Raw genomic sequence first — 23,491 nt, 5'->3', positions numbered from 1 at the left:
ACCCCAGTACCTCAGTTCAAATTGCAGAAATCACCGGTCTTCTGTGTCCTTCGCGCTGGGAGTTGGAGACTGCAGCTGTTCCTATTCGGCCATCTTGCCGAAATCATTTTATAAATATTATATAATGTACATTACATGTTATGTATTTGATATATTTTATATATTAGTATATTGCATATGTATATAGATATAGCTGTGTATATACATACATACTCAAATACATATGACACACAGACTAGGAAATGAAATAGGTCATGGATCAAGGAATCACCAGTTTTTAAAATCATTTTATTCACATACATATAGATGAGAAAAGTGCATACATTATACTATGACTTTTCACAAATTGAACATACTATGGAGAAGCATTTTACCTTTGACTGAAAACATTTAATAGAGAAATGTAAAATATTAGGAGATTTCAGTATATATTGAATAAAAAAGTTTTAAAAGCAAAAATTGCTTTCTAATACTTAAAAAATGTTTTCCAGGTGTCTTTGATGTTATTTTCAACGAAAGAAATATATGCATTTTCCAAAGTCATGAGATAAGGCATCTTTCTCTTGCTCTTGACAATGGCATTGTCACTGGAATGGTGTGTAATAAATTTTCTTTTTGCCATGTATCAATAGTATTATGTTTGTATATATTTATGTATAATATACATTTATAAGATTACCATTTCCCTTTGGCTTGTACTAGTGCTTTTTTCATTCTGTTTTGTTTCATTAGTTGTTGAGATTGTGATGTAGAAATGGTTCTAAATTTCAGCAATTGGAATTTAGACAAGAAAAAGTAGACCAATTCTCTAATAACATTCAAAATTTTAATGAGCTTTCAAAAGGAGGCTGACTTCTCAATGGCCGTTTTGGGGACCCTATTGTTGGGGAAAAAATGATAATTTTATATAATTATACCTTGTATTGCTTAGTTTAGATTTGAAAAGTAGCATTTAATATAATGCATACATATTATTTATTTTTAAAAATAATACAATATAGAATAACTTTAATGTACTGTCTTAAGTGCTTAATATGTATTACAATATTTCATTCTTCAATCTACTAGATGAGAGAATCCATTATTATTTGTATTTAACAGAAGAGGAACATGAAAAATAGAAGGATTAAGTGAGCGCACAGAGTCACAAGCTAGTAAGTGTGAAAGCAGGAATTTAGTGTAGGCAATCTGACACTAACACTCATGCTACAGCTTCCTCATATAATGCTATACAATAATTTTTTTTTTTTTTGGAGACAAGGTCTTGCTCTGTTAACCAGGCTGGAGGGCAGTTGGCATGATCAGAACTCACTGCCGCCTCGAATTCCTGGGCTGAAGCATTCTTCCTGCCTCAGCCTCCCCAAATACTGGCATTACAGGCTGATTTCAACTCATGGAATGTTGTTTAACTTAAGGGAAAAGAATAGTTATAGAAAAAAACTCACCTTGTGTAATTTGTATGCCTGAAATTCTGACTAGTGATCAATTAGTCAGACTTTTCTTCTCTGCTCTGGACTTGCTAAGGTACCCCTACACTGTAGTTCACAGCACATTCTGATCAGCATGGAACCTGGTCATAGTAAATGCTTAAGAAATATGAATGTGGATATGGAATCTACTCCATTGAATTAAGAGTTGAAGAAATATCTCATTACTATATTTTTCTAAAATCAGATTAAGGCTACCTTAAAGCCCTTATTCTACTAGGTTGCACTAGGTTGGTGGGATATTTCATTTTAGTTACTATGGGACTCATCTTGTTTCACAGAAGATTTCACCTGGTATGGTGGGCTTCAGAATATCTGGTGACAACTGTCATAGCTTTGAACCACACTGGTTACTGAGATGTACTCATCCAGTCTCAGATGGTTTCTTGCAGATCAATAGCTCTGCTGCCTCCCTGCCATACTTGGGCAATGGAACTTTGTTGACGTTGATAGATTTAGTGTTTTGGATCTAACCATTTAAGAGGCACCAATGACTTTTCTTCTTCAGGCCCTACTGCCTCCCTGGTGAACTAGAGGGAGATGGGGAGGGACCTAAAACACTGTCTTGAACAATAGTCATGTCTCAGGGTAGCATAACCTTCTTAATTTGTTTCGTTTTTGAAAGCAAAATTTAGGAATGAGATAAAATTTCTATCAATTTCAGTTTTTAGTCCCAAATGCTCCTAAATTGGGAGGACACAAATGAGAAAATTTAAAAAAAAAGATAAGATGCATATTAGCATGTTATTAAAATATCCTGCCAAGTTATTGTTCCAACATTTCCAGCATTCTTCCATGGATTCTGAGAAATGAAGAGAAGGAAGTCCTTGGAGCAAATCATTGGAAATAAGTCTGGGGAATATAATCTATTGAATTGCCAAATCATGAGATTTTATAAATAGTACAAAGTTTCCATGAAATGAAGTAGACACCTGTATATGTATATAATGTGATTACATTAAAAATTTTTTCTCTTGCTAATTTAGAGAGTTTTTTGTTTTTCCTTTTAGGTTAGTGGTGAAGCCACCACTGAGCTGCGGGTGCTTTATCAGCCTAATCGCTGTGCACTTCTTGAGTCGGCACTGGTTCCTGGTCACACAGTTGTTTTTGATCGTCATGGCAAAATAGCTGATGCATCATCAGCAGGCTATGCAAACCTTTCAAAAGAATTTGTGATTTTTGTCAAGGTAAAATGGGGAAAGTTATTAAAGTTTATATTGCTAAATCCCAACTTTCTTTTGCCCTATTGAGGAAAAATCTTAAATTGAGTCATAATGCAGTAATCGAATCACTTCCCACTAGGTGGCATTGGTGCCTATTTCCATTCTGTTTGCCAGACTTTGAAAGGCAATAGGGATGACAGCTTTAATAGCAATGACACTCTGAGGGGATTAATATCCTCTAATTGAAGTTGGAGATTAAACTATGAATGTGGGAATTCTTAATAAAAAGTTAAAGATCCTTGCATTTGGAAGTCAAACAAATGTGTGTATTGAACTTTTCTAACAATTAGAATTTATACTCTTTGAGTGTTGTATACATTTGATCCTTTCATAATGCTTATTTTTTTCTTTATGTGTTTGTGAATCTGTCTTAAAATGATGTATAAATATAATAGCATTTATAAGGTTTCTCATTTTGTTCGAGCATTTACTGAGAATTTCACCACACCATGAGACTAAATAAATCATCAAAAAACACTAACAGATACTATCTGTATTTTAAAGGCAAAGGAAAAGATTTTCAGGAAAATAATTATCTTAACTAGTATAGCATAGTTATTAAATCAGTATTCAGCTAAAGTCTACTTAGATTTAAAACCTCAAAGATTTTGTAGGTTCATTTCTAGACCATTGCAATAAAGCGAGTTTCTCAATAAAGCTAGTCACACAAATTCCTGAGTTTTCCATTGCCTGTAAAAGTTATGTTTACTACACTGTAGTCTATTAAGTGTACAACAGCGTTATGTCTAAAAAATGTACATACATTAATTTTAAAATATTTTAGTGCCAAAAAATGCTAACAATCATCTGAGCTTTCAGCAAGTTGTAATCTTTTTGCTGTTTTGGGGGTCTTGCCTTGATGTTGACAGCTACTCATGAATCAGGGTGGTGGTTGCTGCAGATTGGGGTGGCTGTGGCAGTTTCTTAAAATAAGACAACAATGAAGTTTGCCACATTGATTGACTCATTCTTTCAAGAAAGATTTCTCTATAGCGTGCAATGTTGTTTGATAGCATTGTATCCATAGTAGAACTTTTCAAAATTGGTATCAATTCTCTCAAACTGCTGCTGCTTTAGCAACTGAGTTTATTTAATAGTCTGAATTATTTGTTGTCATTTTAACAATGTCCGCAGTGTCTTCATCAGGAGTTTATTCTGTCTCAACAAATTACATTCTTTGCTCATCCATAAGAAGTAACCCTTCATCTGTTCAAGTTTTATCATGAGATTGCAGCAATTCAGTCACAACTTCAGACTCCACTTCTCATTCTAGTTCCCTTGCTATTTCTACCACATCTGCAGTTATTTCCTTCTCCGAAGTCTTGAACCACTCAAAATCATTCACGAGGTTTCAAATCAAATTCTTTCAAACTCCTGTTAATGTTGGTATTTTGACCTCCTATCCCCATGAATCATAATTGTTCTTAATGGCATCTAGAATGGTGAATCTTTTCTAAAAGGTATTCAATGTACTTGGCCCAGAGCCATCAGTGAAATCACTCTCAATGGCAGCTACAGTATTAGGAAATGTGTTTCTTAAATAATAAGGCTTGAAAGTTGAAATTACTTCTTGATTCATGGGCTACAGAATGGATATTGTGTTAGTAGGCATGAAAATAACATTAATCTCCTTGTACATGTCCATCAGAGCTCTTGGATGACCAGGTACATTGTCAATGAATAGTTTCATTTTGAATTTTTTTTTTTCTGAGTAGTAGGTCTCAACAGTGGGCTGAAAATACTCAGTAAACAATGCTATAAATAGATATGTTGTCCCTCAGGCTTTATTTTTCCATTTCTAGAGCACAGGTAGAGTAGATTTAGTATAATTCTGAAGGGCCCTAGGGTTTTTGGAATGGTAAATGAGCACTGGCTTCAACTGAAAGTCACCAAATGCATTAGCCCTTAACAAGAGAGTCAACTTATCTTTTGAAGCTTTGAAGCCAGGCAATGAATTCTCCTCTCTAGCTATGAAAGTCATACATGGCATCTTCTAATAGAAGGTTGTTTTATTTACACTGAAAATCTGTTGATAATCTCATCAACTATCTTAACTAGATCTTCTGGGTAACTTGCTACAGCTTCTCCATCAGTACTTGCCACCTTGTACTATTATGTTGTGAAAATGGCTTCTTTCCTTAAACTTCATCAACCAACCTCTGCTAGCTTCAGCCTTTTCTCCTGCAGCTTCCTTACCTCTCTCAGCCTTTGTAGAATTGAAAAGAGTTAGGGCCTTGCTCTTGGGGTTTGGCTTTGGCTAAGAGAATATTGTGGTTAGTTTTGGTCTTATTTCGAGGTCACTAAAACTTTCCCTATATCAACAATAAGACTGTTTAGGTTTCTTATTATTCATGTATTCACTGGAATGGCATTTCTGATCTGCTTCAAGAACTTTTCCTTTGCATTCACAACGTGGCTACCTTACACAAGAGGCCTAGCTTTAGATCTGTCTCAGCTTTTGACAGATCTTCCTCACTAAGCTCAATCATTTCTAGCTTTTGATTTAAAGCAGGAGATATGTGACTCTTCCTTTCACTTGAACACTTAGAGGTCATTATAGGGTTATTGATTAGCCTAATTTCAATATTGTTGTGTCTGAGGGAATAGGGAGGCAAGGGAGAGAGATAGCGGAATAGATGGTTAGTGGAGCCATTCAAAACACACACAGCATTTGTCGATTAGGTTCACTGTCTTATATGGGCATGGTTTATGTCCCCCCAACATAATTACAATGGTTAACATCAAAGATCACTGATCACAATAACAGATATAATAATAATGAAAAGCTTGAAATATTGTGATAATTACCAAAATGTGGCACAGAGACATGAAGTGAACACATGCTGTTGGAAAAATAGCACTGATAGACTTGCCTGATGTAGGGTTCTCACAAACCTTCAATTTCTTAAAAAAAAAAAAAGTATCTGTGAAGCGAATAAAGTGAAGCACAATTAAGTGAAGTGCAAGTAAAGAAGGTATGGCTGTACTTACTCTATAATAAGCACTTTCTCACATTACTATTTCTCCCAAAACAACATAATTTTAACTCAGACATCTCATGCTATTTAGCTTAAGGTTAAAGTTAATGGTTTCATAATACTCAAATGTAAGTGTTACATATATACACACACACGTATACGTCTTTTTGTTGTTGAACATTTAATCTCTCTCTTTTCCCACTTCTGCATATGATACTATAATGTATATTTTGACATATGCCTTTGACCACATCATTTATTATTTTCTTAGCCTAGAAAATTAAAAATTGAACTTAAGGGTTAGAATGTGAAACTTTCAAGGCTCTGGGAACATACTGCCAAATTTATTTCTTCAGATGTCCCAATTTTTACTCCTATGAAAGTTAAGCCAACTATAAAGTTAGGGTAATACTATCCTCACTTTTGACATCAACCACAGAGTTTGGGGGACACTGAGACCACTATCAAGGCTTGATAATTTACCAGAAGAACTCACAGAACCCATTGAAAATTGTTATACTCAAAGTTACAGTGTATTATAGAGAAAGGATACAGATTAAAATTGGCTAAGCAAAGAGACACATAAGGCAGAGTCTAGGAAAAGCACCAAATATGGAATGTGCACGGTTCTCTCCCCATGGAGTCAAGACAGAGGTACTTTCTCAGCACTGGTGTGTGACAGTATGCACGGAGTATTGCCAACCAAGGAAGCTTTCCAAGCCTTGGTATTCAGAGTCTTTAATGGGTTTCCATCCTGTAGGGAGTCCATGTGGCTGATCTCAGGCAGTCTCCAGCCTCTCAGGAGGTCACTTGACACTTTCTGACTCAAAGCCCCCTAACCTAAGTCACATTATTAATATCTGGCTGGCCCAAGGTCTGCAGACAAACAACAACACTCCTATCAGGCATGACACTCCAAGGGTAAAGAGATTACCACTCAGAAGCTGAGGCGAAGGTCAGACTTCTCTGGGTAAAGTTAAATTCTTAGTACCCAACTACTTTCAGCAGTGTAGAAAAACATCCATCTCACTGACCTCAGTGTCACTGAGTATGATCCTTAAGGAGAAGAGCTTTGACAATTTTCTAGAGGAATAAACATCCAATTTTAGCTTATTTTTTTTTGTATTACTAGTGTGGATTACCTTTCCTTATGTTTATTCACCATTTGTATTTTTCTTTTGTGATTTGAGTATTTATCTATTATCAGTTCTTTACTGTGTTAGTGTTTTTCTAATTCACTTTCAAGAGTCTTTTATATATTCCTCTTAAGTTAATGATTACATATGATTTTCTTAAATATATCTTATTTGTATTTGATATCTTTTTACATTCATTCCTATATGCGTACATTTAAATATCCATAGAGGGTATTCCATAATTCAGTTACTCTTATAGCATACTTTTTATTGTGCTTTATTTTAATATTAACATTATTTGTTTAAGGTGATAGTAAATTCCTTAAGAGAAATATTTGTGTTTTGTATCTTTTAAAAATCTCTGTAGCATCTGATGCTGGCCTTTATACTGTCAACAAATGATAACTGAAGTAAATCAACCTCCTTTAGTTTTGTTTACCTTTGCATAGCAGTTAAATTATTTACTTCTTTTGCTCATTTTCAGCCACCAAGTTTCCTGGTCACTGGTCAATTCTAAAGAGAATTGCCCCTATAGCTGTCTCCCTCTAGCAAACACGAGCCTGTTATTGACTGCCTTTCTGTTCTGTTTGTTGCTCTGAAGGGGGTGTTCCTCAACAGTGCTGTGGTTCTACTTGCTACAAGCCTGTGTCAGGCCCTATGTCTACAGCCTGATGGAAGCTGCACTGGAGTGGGAAGCCAGTCTGAAAAATCATACTGGAAAGTGCATAAAATCAGCTCTGGGATTTGTATGTTTGAAAGTGTGAAAAATGCACAAATGTATCTAAGAATCAAGGATGGCCGATGTGATGGAACTGTAAGCATCTGCTCTTGTTTCTCTCAGCAAATGTTTAAGACATTTGCCAGTTGTAGACATGAGAATAGCACTTTCTGAGTGGGTTTTGGAAATTGAATGTTACATGTGGTGGTCTCCCTTGACTGGTATTTTTAATAAGTGAGGAGAGCAGCCACATGCCTAGTATGATAAGAGAGGAATCCTGACCCTCTAGACAGGGCTTCTGAAATGTAATGTATGTACAGATCACATGAGAATTGTGTTAGGAAGTAGATTCTGATTCAGGAAGGCTGGCATGGGACCTGAGTGTTTACATTTCTAACAAGCTCTCAGCTGTGGCTGCTGAAACTGGTCCACGAATGACGCTTTGAGAACCAAGGTTCTAGAAAGGCCAGCTCAACAGTATTTCCTTACTGCTCCTTTTGGTGCCTGAATTTCCACCACTGGAAACCCTGTACTTGACTAAGGAAGCTATTTTAAATTCTAAATCTTAGGGCTTTTTCTTTTTGTATTTTTATTTTTAGAGACAGAGTCTTACTCTGTCACCCAGGCTGGAGTGTAGTCGTGCAATCTTGGCTCATAGCAGCTTAGGTGATCCTCCTGTCTCAGTCTCCTGAGTAGCTGGGACTACAGGCACATGCCACCATGCCTTGCTAATTTTTGTACTTTTTGTAGAGAGAGGGTCTCGCCATGTTGCCCAGGCTGGTCTCCAACACCTAGGCTCAAGAGATCCACTGCCTTGGCCTCCCAAAGTGCTGGAATTACAGGCCTAAGACATTGTGCCCGGACAAGGGTTTTTCTTTAACACCTTGAGCCTTAGGAGGGGATGTGGAAGACAACTAACATAACAGCTTATATATATATTCATAATTCTTCTGTGGGGTGAGGAACAAGTAAGAGTGCACATTTAACCTTCCTATTAATGCTCTCCATCTATTATTGTTTAAAATAGTTTAGTTTAAATTAGGTCTTCTGGATAAATTCTGAGGTCCCCCTTCTCTCTTTTTACCAGTCATGATGTCTAGCTATAAGGGAGAACTTGCATGTGTTTGTTGGGGTATGAGGAGGGAGGACTTCGACCTTTCATGGTTCCCAGGGTCCCTGTCTGTGCTGCAGACTGGTGAGTTTGTGTCAGGTGAGCTGCACTGATGCTTACAATGCAAAGGCGAAGCACATGCACATACACATGTGTAGTTAATATCCCTGATCTACTCACAAGTGCATAATGAAGTAGGTTTTATCACCATTTCACAGAAGACGAAGCCAAGCTTAAGAGACAAACTGTCATTCTTGTAGTCTTTACACTGGTAAGTGGACTAATTGAGATAAAAATGGGTAACATTGTTACTGTGACTAGACTAGTTAGGAGTACAATTTCATCTAATGCTCAGTCACCCCCTAGGATGGGGTGTCCTAGGAGGAACATCAGTAAGTAGGTTTCCTATCCTCAACATTCACAAGGTATACAAGCCTTTCCCTTCTGGGGCTCGTAGGAGTGTTCAGAACCATGGAATAATGTGTTACTATATAATACATGCTTTGGTGTTTGTGTTTGAGTTTCTGGAGGCACAGGTAAGTGTCACTCCAAAGTTGAAAATGGGTCAACATTGGAAATGTGTATCTTCCCTGGGTAGGAACCAAAGGGACCTTTCAGTGGTTGCTCACTTTCTATTTAGCTGCCTCATACTCTAGCTGAATGGTGATTTCTTGGTTCTTCACTTTCAGCATGTGTGCCTCTCTCTGACTCTTCCATTTTTTTTTTCTCAGTGTGCTGGTTATTTTATTCTTCCCATTGAGTGAACTTCCTCTGTAAGTTTTTAGCAGAATTTTTTTGTCCTACACTTAATATTCATGCTTTTTCCTTTTCTTCCTATTTGTGCTATGGGTGACTCAGCTCTGATGGGGCTGAGGGACTGGAAGAAGTCCTTGGCATTCAATTGAAAGAATCTGGTGATCCCAGGAAGTTGGGTGGAGATGTACAGATTAAAACACAGAAGTATTATCCTACCACAAAGAAACTATTGGCATGCTCATTCTTCAGATGCTGAAGCTGAGTGTGAGCCTGGTTAAGTAGCTCACTCAGAGTCCCCAGGTGGCCTTAGAGCTGAGGCTTCATCCAGGTTTGCCCACTTCCTAAGGCCCCATTGTGGAGAACTGAGAATAACAGGATGGAGAAACCGGCTTGCCCCCATGAGGAGACCAGAGGCAGGATACATGAGGTAGAGGTGACTCTAAACACAAAACCAAGGTTTTCTTTAGAAATTTCCCAATAACCAGCCTTGTTGACAGTATGTCAGGTGAGTGAGTGGCTCTGAAATAGGTGGGAGAACACTCTGTGCCATGCCAGCCTACATTGTGCTACTTTGCATCAATGTTGGGAGCCCCTTCTGTTTTCCCTTCCTGAAGGGCTTCTCATGATGAAATGCCAGGTTCAGGACTTCCATGTATGCTGGAAGGCAATCATGCTGAGCTGAGCTGAGGCAGGCAATCATACACTGGAGTTTCAAACCCAAGTATCACTTCTTCTTAGAGATATTTCACAATTTGTAAAAAGCCATAGACATTTGTTCTATTTGCTTTGGAGAAGAGATAGCCAAAATGGAGAACCCAGTGAAACTGATTGATAAAGGTGAAAGAGCATAAATGAATTTGTTACACAGAATTTGATATACAGAACATTAAAATAAGAAATATTGGACATAAGGCAGAGATTCTCTAGGCCTTTTGGAGATAAGCACACCATAGCTACGTTACATGAGGCTTGTCCAGAGGGTTAAGGTCACTCCTCTGAGGCCTCTGAAGGCAACACATGTGTGTAAAGTAGTAGCTAAATGCAAAAGACATTGGTAAGGGGAGCTGTGTAAAGGAGCAAACCAGAAATAATAGGTCCATATATGCTGGGGTGATATTCAAAATACTGTATTTAACAAGCAGTTTAGTACATTGAAACTCCTAGAGTACAACCTTCAGGATGAGCAAGGAGCAAGGAGACTTGAGGGCCCAAGATGTGGATGAGGCATTGGCTGGCCATGCTGTCAGGGCGCCTTGTTTTTGTGCTGGGATCCAGGCCCTGACACCTAACCCTGGCAGTGGGCTGTGACCTCTAGGGGTTCTCCCATTCTAGGGCAACCAGAACATGAGGGAGACACAAAGGGGCTCAGACGATGGCTCTTCATCATCCAATATGAAAATATTGATGCGGGATATTTTCTTGACCCCTTTGCAGGTCTTGCAACAGGGGAGCCCATTTACTTAGCCCACCCTGCTCAACCCTTTATAGGAGGCAGCATGCGATCAAACAAGTGTGGGCACTGGAGCAAGTGAGTGTAAAAACTGGCCGTCTGCTTTAGCACCAGCAGGAGCAAACTCTTTCAGACCCCATAGCAGCATCCAGGTGGGAGTGCCTGCAACCCCAAGGTCCCACAAGGGCTGTGTTACAATGCTCTGTTAGTTCCACCGTCTGCAGACAGCAGTGTGTTATTAGTTCTGTGGGCCCTTTGTCTCATTGCATGGGGCAGCTGCCCTCCACCAGTGAGGGCAAAGGGTCGGTGTGACAGCCTTTTTGGGTACTCGAACTTGGTGCATCCTGAGTTTTTGTCCACTACCCAAGAAGAATGAGGTCACATGGACAAATTGAAGGATGGTGAATGCGGGTAATTTTATTGAGCAATGAAAGTGGCTATCAGCGGAGAGGGGAGCTAGAAAAAAGACGAAAGGGGAGGTCACTCCACCCTGAAGTTAAGCCAACTCTCTGCCTCATCCAGCCACTGTCTCTGGAGTCAAGTCGCCTCTCCCTGATGTCCAGCTGCTTATCCTCTCTACCGACTGAGTCTGGGTCTTTATAGGCACAGGATGGGGAGGTGGGGCAGGTCATAGGTAGTTTTGGAAAAGGCAACATTAGACTGGTAAAAAGACATTATTCAGAAAGAACTAATCAGGAGAGAGCCGACACACAAGGATGGAAGTTTTCACTTTGGGCTGTGGGTTTCAGGGTTTTCATCTCGAAGGAGGAGTTTTGCCAGGGACATGCTCCTGTCTGCCTAGCATTTCAGGAGACCGACTCCTGTCGCTCTCAATATTTCAGTATTTAAAAAATGGGTCTGGCTCTATCAATGTGTATCAGTTCAGCATCAATCCTCAGAATAAGGTGAGGTGAGTGTAATCTTTGAGGATTACAGAGGAAATACTGTTACTGTGTTTTTTTTTAATAGACATTTGTAAAAATCTTTAGCTTAAGGTTAAGGTTTTGAAGGTCTTCCTGGCCTATATCATACTATACATCAGTAACTTTTGCCCTTCTGCTTCCTAAACTCAGAGGCTCAGAGGTTCAAACATGCTCTAGAGGTTTCTAGCTTCCTGTTATTTCTGTGAAAAATTCCAATCCTGTTCCTGGGGAAGTTATTGCATTGGAAAGTTATTGCTAAAAGATTTGAAATTTTACACAGGCTGTCCATAAAGCCAGAAGCTCTTGAATACTCTGTAACTCATAGGAAAGTGTGGCACTGCTTTGGCCAGTGGTGAATTCCCTGATACTATAACCAGATCAGCAAGACAAAGGGAGGAGACTCACTGTATTTTTAGTGTCTACTGCATTCCAAGGCTGAGCGAGCTCTCTTAGGTTTGTAGTAATGCCCCTTAACCCTAAGCTCACACAGCAAACAATCAGGAAAGCAAACAGCTATAGCAGGTCTTCACCTGAAACTGACCCATGTAAATGATCTTATGACTTCTTTTGTGTAGTTATTAAAAGATTTGCCAGGGTTGAAGAGTTTCTGTTCTAAATTTAATGCTTGTAAATGTAGGAGACAAAATGTGATTTTTTTTTTTCACCCATTGCAAGCTTCCCAGCTGAGACCCCATAATAATAAAACAGATTGATAAGAGAAAAGCATACAAATTCACCTAAATAAGTTCTTTGTAGCTCAGGAGCCTTCAGAAATGATGATCCAAAGACCTAGGGAAAACTTTATATTTTTATAGACACTTATGCAGAAGTATGATTGGAGAACCAAAGGGTGTGATCTAATGGTAACGAACTATGGGGAACTTAGTAAGGCCTGTCTGTTCAGGTTTTTCTTGGAGTCACTATGAGGTTTTTCTTTCCTCCAGATATAAAGTAAGACAGCTGTCACATGAAGGTCTTTAGGGGAAACAAGGAGAGGGAAGGTCAGAGAGGTGACCTTTCCAGGTTTTGTGTGTGGTTCCTGGGAGAAGAAGCAAGAGGAATTCTAGTTTCTGTGGCCTACATCAGGGGAGAGAGGGGAGAGGGAATTTCAGTTTCTATGGCCCGCTTCAGGAGAGAGTGGGCTGGAGAGGGTCAGGGAGACCTTCCTGCTTCCACAGTTTTCTCATTTCCTTCAGCTTAAAATACTCACTGTGCCAAGGTGCCATATTTTAGGGTAGTGTTTCCTGCATTCCATTATAAGTATCAGGCCTGGTCCGGAGTTGTGGTGTCCTAGCTCTTCACTGGGATCTGCCCCTTGAGTGTGGCTTCTCACACATGCTGTCACTGAACATCAGGGTTCTCCTGTGGGTTGCCAGTTGTTTTGTGCATTAACAACATGTCATTAGCAGAGGCCTAAGGGAGCACTCTGAGGCTACCTCCTGATGGTGTCTGCCACTCAGACAACATTGATTTTTAACCTTTACTCTGGTACTTTTATAGAGAAGAGCCTCCACAGAAAACCCCTCATTTATGTTTTATTTCTGCTACTTTCATTGTAGTGTTTTCTTAGACTTAATGACTCATCGATTTCGTGGTCTTACTTTAAAATTCTCCATCTGAAATTTTGGCAGTGAGTCATTTTACTCAAAATGCCTGTGCTTCCTTGTTCTTGAGAAATAGTATTGATACATGACAATGAAGCATATTATTTTTCACTTTCATTATATCTGACTAGGAATCACTAGACTAGAATGACATTACCCTTGAAAACAAAATGAAAACAGTCCTCTTAATTACCCTAGTTTGTGTATGTTCAGAGGCTATGGTATGTGTATGTTTAGAGGCTATGGTAAGGCATGCTTACAATTTCCAAAGGGATTTAAGATGGTAAATGGTAATGCATGGTCATATTGCTATACCTTAAAAACCCAACAGTGCCTCAGTGCTGGTAGCTACTCAAGAAATGCTTTTTTTATGTACTAAATTGAATTGAATAAAAACATTAATGGTCCCAACATGTCTGCTGTTGTAAATTTGGAAACATTTTTATAGGCAAATACATTTAAATCAAGTGACATTGATCCTATAACAAATATTTCTATTTCTGTTACCATGAAGTTTTTATCCTGTATGAGTAAATCACCTTAATAGATTTGATGTAATTGAAATTCAGGTTAGCAACAAACAGCATGCAGTTCACTAGGGACATTTGTAAGGGTGTTAATTTAAAGAAGAAAAATAAACTTCAGAATATCATGGGTGGAACTCACTAAGCATGAGTACAAAGGAAAAAAAGATGTAGGAATTGTAGGAAAAATAAGCTCAAATGTGATCACTGTATCCAAGATATGCACACAGACATAGCCCACACTGCCAGGATGCTTGTCTATGGGCAAGAGTTTAGTTTGCAGAAACTAAGAAAGATTCTCTCATTGTGGATTTGTCTAATTTTTGCCTCTTCATTGAAAATACATTCTATGCATGCAAATAGTTTAAAAATGAAAGGTAATTCATATTTATAAGAAGTTGAAATATAAAATAACACATGAAAGCATATAGATGGAGTTAGGTTTACATGGTGCTAGACCAGTGGGTTGAAAAGTATAAAATTCAGTGAAAGTCTTAGTTTTATGTAAAAATTACAAATCATGTTTTACCTAATCAAAATATTTTAAAAACCTGATCTGAATAAAATTGTGTTTACTTTCATAGCTACATGCAAGATAAATCATTTGAATTTTCTAAAAAATGGTCTTACATTTCACTATTACTGAAACTGCCTTTGCAAAAATTATGTTAGTGGGAAAAATCTGACACAGGAAAATTATGGCAGTGAAAGAAATTTGACCTAACAGACTCCATCTTGCTTCTAACCTGCAAGCTGTCCTCCTCTGTGTCCTGGGTTCAGGTGATTCTCTGCCTCAGCTTCCTGAGTAGCTGGGATTACGGATGTCCACCACCATGCCCAGCTAATTTTTGTATTTTTAGTAGAGATGGGGATTCACTGCATTGGCCAGGATGGTCTCAAACTGCTGATCTCAGGTGATCCACCCGCCTTGGCCTCCCAAAGTGCTGGGATTACAGGTATGAGCCATTGCACCCAGCCTGTAGTTTAACTTAGAAAGAAAGATAATAACAGTGCCTGTCTATAACAAACTCCTTCCTTCTTTAGGCACCAGACAGACTTGGTAAAACTAACAAATTAGCCACAAGATAAAAAATTATGGCTCAGGAGTCATGCAGCCAGACTCCTGACCTTTCCAGTTGCTCCTATGGATAACATCACTATTGTAAAATCTAAGATTGGAGTTTGGGGTATTTTTTAGACCCTGCATTCTGATGGACCAGCTGGTGCCACCCAGACTAGTAAATTGGTTCAACTAGTTATATGTCACCCACCCAGGAACTGAAGACAGCAAGAAGACAGCTTCTACTCCCTATGATTTCATTCGTGACCCAACCAGTCAGCATTCCCCACTCTCTAGCCTCGTGCCTGCCAAACTGTCTTGAAAAACCCTGGCCTCCAAATTTTGGGGGAGGTTAATCTGAGTAATAATAAAACTCCAGTTTCCCATTTAGCCTGCTCTGCATGTGTTGAACGCATTCTCTGTTGCAATTCCTCCATCTTCATAAACTAGCTCTATCTGGGCAGCTGGCAAGATGAACTTGTCAGTGGTTACATTGTTGTAGATCACAGTCTATGTATTTAATCTTTACAGCAGATACAGAGATTTGAAGAATATACAGTGGGCCTTAAGGACAGCAACAAAGATTTCTCTTATTAGGGGAAAATAGGCTTTAAGAAAGGAATAAATTGTTGAGTGATTCATCTTGGAAAAGAGGAGGCACAATAATACTCCAGTGTATAGAATGTATACTACTAGGATGCGGGCACCACAGTGGGGAGAGTTTTGTTTGCTTTGTTTATTTAAATATCCCAAACTGTACAGCAAGAACTGATATTTGATACGTGCTTAACAAATATTAAGTATGAGGAGTTAAAATATCACTTGGGTGATGGTAACTAGGAGTTGTTCTACTGCAAAGGAGCCAAATAGAGGGAAATGGGCATTAGATGTTATGGTAGCTTGCAGTGGTGTGAGCATGCATCAGATATTCTAACCTGGCTTTGTCTAGCTGCTGTTTGCTGCAGATGTATAGGAAGGGCACACCTTTTGCATTCAGAACTCACGTTTTGTTTCCCATCTACATCTCCTTAATCAGTTTGTATTTGGGTTAGGGATGAAGCAGAGATTTTTAAATGAAAGCAGGAAAAAGGAAATAAAGGAAACTAAAGGTTTATTGTTTTGAAATGTAGTTATATTCAATTTTATTTTTATTATTTTCACTAATTGTACTTAGCGGAGGTTAAAAATACCATTTCTTCAGGTGCCGTTAGAGGGGACAAATACGCATGCAACACTGATCTGGAGAACAATAGTTAATTGGTAATCCCTTCCAAGTTGTGGTTCAAGTGTTTCTGCGAAGGCTCAGGAGAGGCAGGTTGATTTGAGCAGAGTGGGTGAGTAAGAGAAGTTTCCTGGAATGGTGAATTTTAGAGGGAGAGAATAATTCCACTTTTCTTTATCAAAGAGAGGAGAGGATATTACATGAACAAATTATGAGATTAGAAATTAGTAAAAAGAAATTTAGAGTTAACAGATACTGAGTTTCTACTGAAAGGCAGAAACTGCTTGTCACTAGTGCTACAGTAGATATACTAAGACATGCTCCCTGCTCTCAGGAAACTTGTAATTTAAAAGGGGAAAAGAAGAACATAAATAGACAAATACACCATAGTGTGCAAAGTGCAATACCAGAAGTAAGTACCAAGTTCAGTGGTGGTTTGGAAAAAGATATGTCTGAGAAAGAATTTTCTGTTATGTGAGTCATGAGCAATTGCTTGAGATCTTTAATGTAAAATGACATTGATTTTTAATATGTTATCTGTTCTAAGTTTGGGGAGATAGTGGTTTGGGAATAATATTCAAGTTCATAAATCTGGCCTGACTGTAGAAGATACTCTAGTTTATTGAGAACCGGAAATTTGGAAGAATAACTATGAGATTACTATAATGAAACACGGTTTGACTGAAAAGCCCCTAATTTATCTAAAGTGCACTAGTACTTCTAGTGTGTTCCAGTGTGCTTAGTTCGACTGATGGATTTTTTTTTTCTGTCAGAATATGCTTGTATATCTTGGTTTCTATCTAGTTGAAATATTAGTCCTTTACAGGGCAATAGTAATTTTTTTTTAAAATTATTTATTCTTTTTTTCTCCTTTCCCTCATCCTTGTTTGATATCTTGGCACAAAGACTTAAAAAAAAGTCATGGAAAAAGGCCACGGGACATAGACGGTTCTTTAGGTCCACACTAGTCTTTACTGAAGTGTGGCTGATTTAGTTTTTCCCTGAACTTGGGTATACTAATTGTGTTTAATTTCAAATATGACTGATATTATAATCAGAGCATTTTGGGCAACATAGGGCTTGAGGGTCTTGCATAACCTCTGGTCTTAACGATCCTAACTCAATGGGCAGCTTGTAGCAAATCCAGCTCTCTCCCAGATTACTAGTCCTCTCAATAATTGAGTCTGCCATGAAGGCATGGGATAACTTCTAGATCCCCTGATGTCTCCATGTGAGCTGTGGAGAAACTAGGAAGCTGTGTCAGTGTTACTTTCTCAGACTCCTTCCTCGAACATTTCGAATCCACCTTCTGGAGGTCCCCATTGTGCTCTAGTACTATGCTAAACACTGGGATGCTCTAAGTGGAGTGTGTAAGTTTCCTGGGATAACCCCTCAGCTGTTGAGATTCTCTCCTAAAATATATGGATGATTCTAATGCCCCTTATTTCTTTGTTACACCAAGAATCAACTCCAAGTGGAGCTGATGTAAAAAATCCATGTCTGTCTTCTAGCCATTTACCCCAGGCCCCTCCTCTCAGAACTGGATGCACCTCTCTTCTTGTGGGGTGGCAGTTTTCTCTATGTAATATATGGTATCTACCTTTTCAGTGGCTTCATCATTTAAACTCTCAGGTGTTCAGTCCTCCAGGTTCTAGGAATATTAAGTTCAATTTTGGAATTTCTTTTATCAACCATTTTCTCTCTCAATAAAGCTTGCTTTTACAAATAAAAAGCACCTTTTTAAATCTTAATTTACTGCAGATTTGTTAAAACCCTTCCATTTGGAAGCTCAAAGCTGAGCAAAGATTTTTTAGCTCTAGGCTGGATTCTACTTACACCAACACAATGAGTATTTTTGATTTAGTAGGTAAGAGAGGCTTGGAAGAATTAGCAATGAAAATATATTAGTTAAATAATTCACAAATATTATCCTTACTTGAGTTAGTGATTGTGGAGATCTAGGAATGAGGTCATGGGGCCTACAGTCTGGGAAATAATGACAAAACTGGAGAGTTTGAGTCAAATTTGATAGATCATGCGGTTACTGAATATTAATGGCTGATTGAATATTGGTGATGAAATAAAAAGACTATCAGTAAACTATGAATAGAGGGGAACTTTCTCAACTTGGTTAAGAATACCTACAAAAGGACATGGATGCAGCTGGGAACCATCATTCTCAGCAAACAATCGCAAGAACAGAAAACCAAACACCGCATGTTCTCACTCATAGGTGGGAATTGAACAATGAGATGACTTGGACTCGGGAAGGGGAACATCACACACCGGGGCCTATTATGGAGGGGGTGGATGGCATTGGGAGTTATACCTGATGTAAATGACGAGTTGATGGGTGCTGACGAGTTGATGGGTGCAGCACACCAACATGGCACAAATATACATATGTAACAAACTTGCACGTTGTGCCCATGTACCCTAGAACTTAAAGTATAATTTAAAAAATAAATAAATAAAATAAAAAATAAAAAAAAGAATACCTACAAAAAACTTGCAACTAATATTATACTTAATAGTGAGAAACTGGATGCTTTTTCTTTAAGATCAGGAACAAAGCAAGGACATCTCTCACCACTCCAATATTATATAGGAAGTCTTAGCTATCAATAAGACAGAAAAAGGAAACAAAATGTATACAGATTGGGAAGGAAGAAATAAAACTCTCTTGGCTCATAGATGATACTAGTTTTTATGTAGGTAATCCCAAAGAATCAACACAAAAATTTCAGAATCAATAAGTGTTTATAGTGAGGTTGCAATGTAGGAGGCTAATATACAAATTTTAATTGCTTTCCTATATACTAGCAATGAACAACTGGAATTTAAAATTAAAAACATAATGCCAATCATATTAGTACAAAAATGTATAAGTCTAACAAAATATATTCTGGATCTCTATGTGGAAAACTAGAAAATGCTGATGAAAGAAATCAAAGAAAATTTAAATAAATGGACAGATGTTCCTCGTTTATATACTGGAAGACTCAAGGTTGTTGTCAGTGCTTACCAACTTCATCGATAGATTCAATACAATTCCAGTCAAAATTCCAGCAAGCTATTTTGTGCCTATCTATAAGCTGGTCCTGAGTTTATATGGAAAGGCAACAGACCCAGAATAGCCAACGTAATACTGAAGAAGAACAAAGTTAGAAGACTGAAACTACCTAAATTTATGATTTACTATAAAGCTACAAAAATAAAGACAGTGTGGTATTGATGAAAGAAAAGGCACAAAGATCAGTGGAGCAGAATGGAGAGCCTAGAAATAGACCCACACAAATACAGTGAAGTGATCTTTGACAAAGGAGCAAAGGTAACTCGAGGGAGAAATGGTAGACTTTTCAACAAATGGTGCTGGAACAATTGGATGTCCATATGCCTACAAATGAATCTAGACCCAGAGCTTAAACATGTCCATGAATGTTTATAGCAGCTTTTTTCATAATCACCCCAAACTGGAAACAACCAAGATGTCCTTCAGGAGGTGAAGTATAAATTTTGGTACATTTATACAATGGAATATTATTCATCAGTAAAAAGAAATAAGCCATGAAAAGACATTAAGGAAACTTAATTTCATATTGCTAAGTGTAAGAAGCCAGTATGATGAGGTTACATATTACCCCATTCCAACTGTAGGACATTCTGGAAAATGCAAAGCTATAGACACAGTAAAATGATCAGTGTTTGCTAGGGATTTGAGGGAAGTGTGGAAAGGATAAATAGATAAAGCATAGGGAATCTTTAGGGCAGTATGATTATTCTGTATGCTATTGTAATAACGGATACAAGACATTATAGATTTGTTAAAACCCACAGAATTGTATAGCACAAAGAGTAAACCTTAATGTATGCAAATACATCATTTAGGAGGTTTGGGAATCTCAGGAAAGAAAACAGATGGTCTATGATAAGGCCTAAACTTCCTATGCTGCAAACAAACTGAAGCTGCTCTTCTGCACTTACCTTCTCTATTGTTCAGCATCATTAAGGTGCTTGTTCATCCATACACCATGCTGCCTATGGCCCCTCTGCCATAGTTTATGGTGCCCCTCTGCCTGAAATTTCCTATCCCTACCCCTAGCTCACCTTTCCCTACTTTTTATCTGTATACGTGGTTGTCTTCTCTACTCAACCATGTACAATGCAAGGCCAGAATCTTATTGAATTTAGAACAAGAACAGAAGATAGAAATGGCTTACTTTATATTTATAAAAAGAGAGAGAGAAAGAGAGAGACTGCCTTGGTTCTTACTGACAAGAAGCTCACATTTGAGTGGAGACTAGAATATCATTTGTATTACAAATAAAATAATAGTTACTAGTGGAAATTTTAATCCATCCTTATAAAACTCATTAGTTAGGACTGAAATCCTGTAAGGAAACTTTTAAAACAATGAAAGGCGAAATATTTTCTAATATTAGATTATAAATGGCTTAAAGAAGGGAGAAGTGTTATAATAATCTGAGAGTGTGTAGATTACTGCTAGGCATTCAATTCTTGAATATTTTCCTCTACAGTCTTTGCATCATTTGTGTGCATGCTGTTTATGAAAATTCAATCTGGAAAATGCAGAGTAGCACAGAAAATTAGTATAAATTTAAATGTAAATTGACCTATGGTAAGAATAGCCCTTTTCCCACCACTTTAGAGTATTTTCTAAAAGAAAAGTTCCACATTTTAACGTTCTACATTCACCCATAGAGGTGAGCAACTCTAAAATGAAATACAGCATACACAACACTCTCCTTAGTTGAAGCTCTTACGCTATTCAGAGCTTTTTGTCCAAAGGCATGTGTCCTTGCCTCAACCCATCATGTGGTCTCTGTTTCTGGATCTTGTGAAATAGGATGAAGCACACAGGGCAATTTATGTAAAAAGTCTCTAGATTTATCATAGTGATGTGAAACGAGACAAAATTATATTCTTGTAAAATGACTGGTTTTAAATTCTGTCTTTTAGGACTTGCTCACATTTATTGAATCATTTTGTATTGATTGTAGGGTACAGGAGATGTCTACTGTCATTTTAAAATTAAGAAGAACTTGGAGAATGCATCCATAAGCCTGGAATCTACGAAGAGCCCAGGATTGTTTGTTGGACTTCAGTCAGATGGGCAGGCAAAACCAATGATTTATACCAAGGATGAGAATGTTTGCTTCTATCCACAAGTCATCCAATGTATGTTTACTCTGACATACTTTGCTTTTTGGTTTGCTTTATGATGGTTTGTGTACAGTGTCTGAAAATTTCATCACATTTTTACTAAGCAAATCTCTGCTGTTAGGCTTTTTTGTTTGTTGTCATTCCAGAAGCAATGGAAGGAAAACATAATGAAGACGGTTGCCTCAAGTTTTCAGATAAATTAATATTAGGTATAGAGTTTTTGCTACATTGAACTTCTTTGTAACTTTGAAAGTTGTATGTGTGCATTCGTGTGTCTGTGTACATGTGCATGTTTGAATCTTTGTTTTTTAAGGATAGCTTCATATACCCTGAGAGGAATGAGGCTGTTAGAAACATTCTCAGATTCATTGCTATTAATTTTTAATGGTTGCAATATAAAAAGAGATGGAATAAAGATCAACACAAGTGGGATTTGGATTAAAAATAGGATTTGGAAAAAATCTCAAGATAGGACAGAAATGTGAATATTTTGAAACTGGTTTCTCTCATATCTAAGTTCATGTTCTCTAGCAAATCGAAATGAAGATATGAGGACATTATTTAAACATGTATTTGTGTTCAAACCTTGAAATGTGTTTCCACACAAAGGCTAATAAAGTAACTTTATTATATTTTTCTTTTCTTTTTTTTTTTTTTGAGACAGAGTCTGGCTCTGTCGCCCAGGCTGGAGTGCAGTGGCCGGATCTCAGCTCACTGCAAGCTCCGCCTCCCGGGTTTACGCCATTCTCCTGCCTCAGCCTAGCTGGGACTACAGGCGCCTGCCACCTCGCTCGGCTAGTTTTTTTTTTTTTTTTTAGTAGAGACGGGGTTTCACCGTGTTAGCCAGGATGGTCTCGATCTCCTGACCTAGTGATCCGCCCATCTCGGCCTCCCAAAGTGCTGGGATTACAGGCTTGAGCCACCGCGCCCGGCTATTATATTTTTCAATTATCTTGAAGTTGAGTTTGCTATCTAATTTTTGCTTGATGTGGTTCCCTGAATTTTGGCTTACTCAATATCTGTGTCATTTTCTTGGTCTGACTTTTGTTTAGCTTCTGTTGGCTTATGAGAGTCCATGTTTACTGTATGTGTATATATAATATCCCACAGAAGATAGCTTAGAATAGGAATAAAATGATCCTAATGTAACATGATGGTATATTTGGCCATGTTCTTCACTCTGTCTGCATCAACTCCTTTTCAGCCTTTAGCTGATTTTAAAAAATTTTGTAAACTGTTGGGCTAGTATACCTGAATTGACTGCCATCCATACCACCACTCCCTCCACCCTTCATTTTCCCACAGGCTGGCCCAGAGTGGCATTCTGCTTTGACACAATGCATATGCCATCTGCCTCTGGAGCTCTGAAGGGAAACAGGTGACTTCAAAGCCAGCAAAAGGATACAGGAGTAGAAAAAGAGCAGTGGGAAATAGCTAGCAGGGGTCAGCTGCCATGCTGGAAGAGCACAGGGAGAAAACAGAAATGACCAGGAAGCAGGTAGAGATGAAAAGGTGAAAAAGAAGAGATTGAAATAATAGAAAAAGAAATGAGAAGAAGAAACGTAATTTGTGGTAGGACATAAGAGAGAGATAATAAAAAGCCACGTTTATCAACATTAGGGTATTAGTACTAAAAGAACCAATAGAAACAAAGCCATTCTTTACAGCGCCTACAATTTAGTTGTTACTAAAGCATGGATGGTTTGTTTTCTTCTGTATTTGCTAGAGGCAGCCTCCTGCTTTAACAAGGGCAAGAATGCAAGAGACATTGCTTTAGAAATTTTATTGAAGATTCATGAATCCTAGGAATTCTGAGGAAGGGTTTGAAAGCTTCAACATTTCTTCCAAATACAAAATAATACTTTCCAATTTCACAAGAAGAGCATTCCATTAGGATTTCTGAGTGTTGAAAACTCTATCTTAGGGGATTTTGTGAAGAGTGACAGAATGTTTATGTAAAAGTTTGTAGGGTCAGGCACGGTGGCTCACACCTATAATCCCAGCACTTTGAGAAGCCAAGATGGGTGGATCACTTAAGTCCAGGAGTTTGAGACCAGCCTGGCCAACATGGTGAAACCCTGTCTCTACTAAAAATACAAAAATTAGCTGGGCATG

The 23,491-nt window shown here is 38.0% G+C and overlaps 1 protein-coding gene across 1 annotated transcript in view; it reads left to right on the top strand.

The window, feature by feature from the left end:
• Positions 1 to 23,491, top strand: part of LOC105508684 — a 73,676-nt gene that overhangs the window by 45,906 nt on the left and 4,279 nt on the right. Inside the window, 5 exon segments of the mRNA XM_011937582.1 lie at positions 492 to 595; positions 2,498 to 2,674; positions 7,426 to 7,638; positions 21,214 to 21,391; positions 21,523 to 21,585. Coding sequence (XP_011792972.1) covers positions 492 to 595; positions 2,498 to 2,674; positions 7,426 to 7,638; positions 21,214 to 21,391; positions 21,523 to 21,524 — 674 coding nt within the window. The 3' untranslated portion in view covers positions 21,525 to 21,585.

This window comes from Colobus angolensis, unplaced genomic scaffold (genome assembly GCF_000951035.1).
Source record: "Colobus angolensis palliatus isolate OR3802 unplaced genomic scaffold, Cang.pa_1.0 Scaffold166, whole genome shotgun sequence".
Taxonomy (NCBI): domain Eukaryota; kingdom Metazoa; phylum Chordata; class Mammalia; order Primates; family Cercopithecidae; genus Colobus; species Colobus angolensis.
Note: the sequence above shows the minus strand (reverse complement) of the source record. Positions and strands in the feature narration are given on the sequence as shown.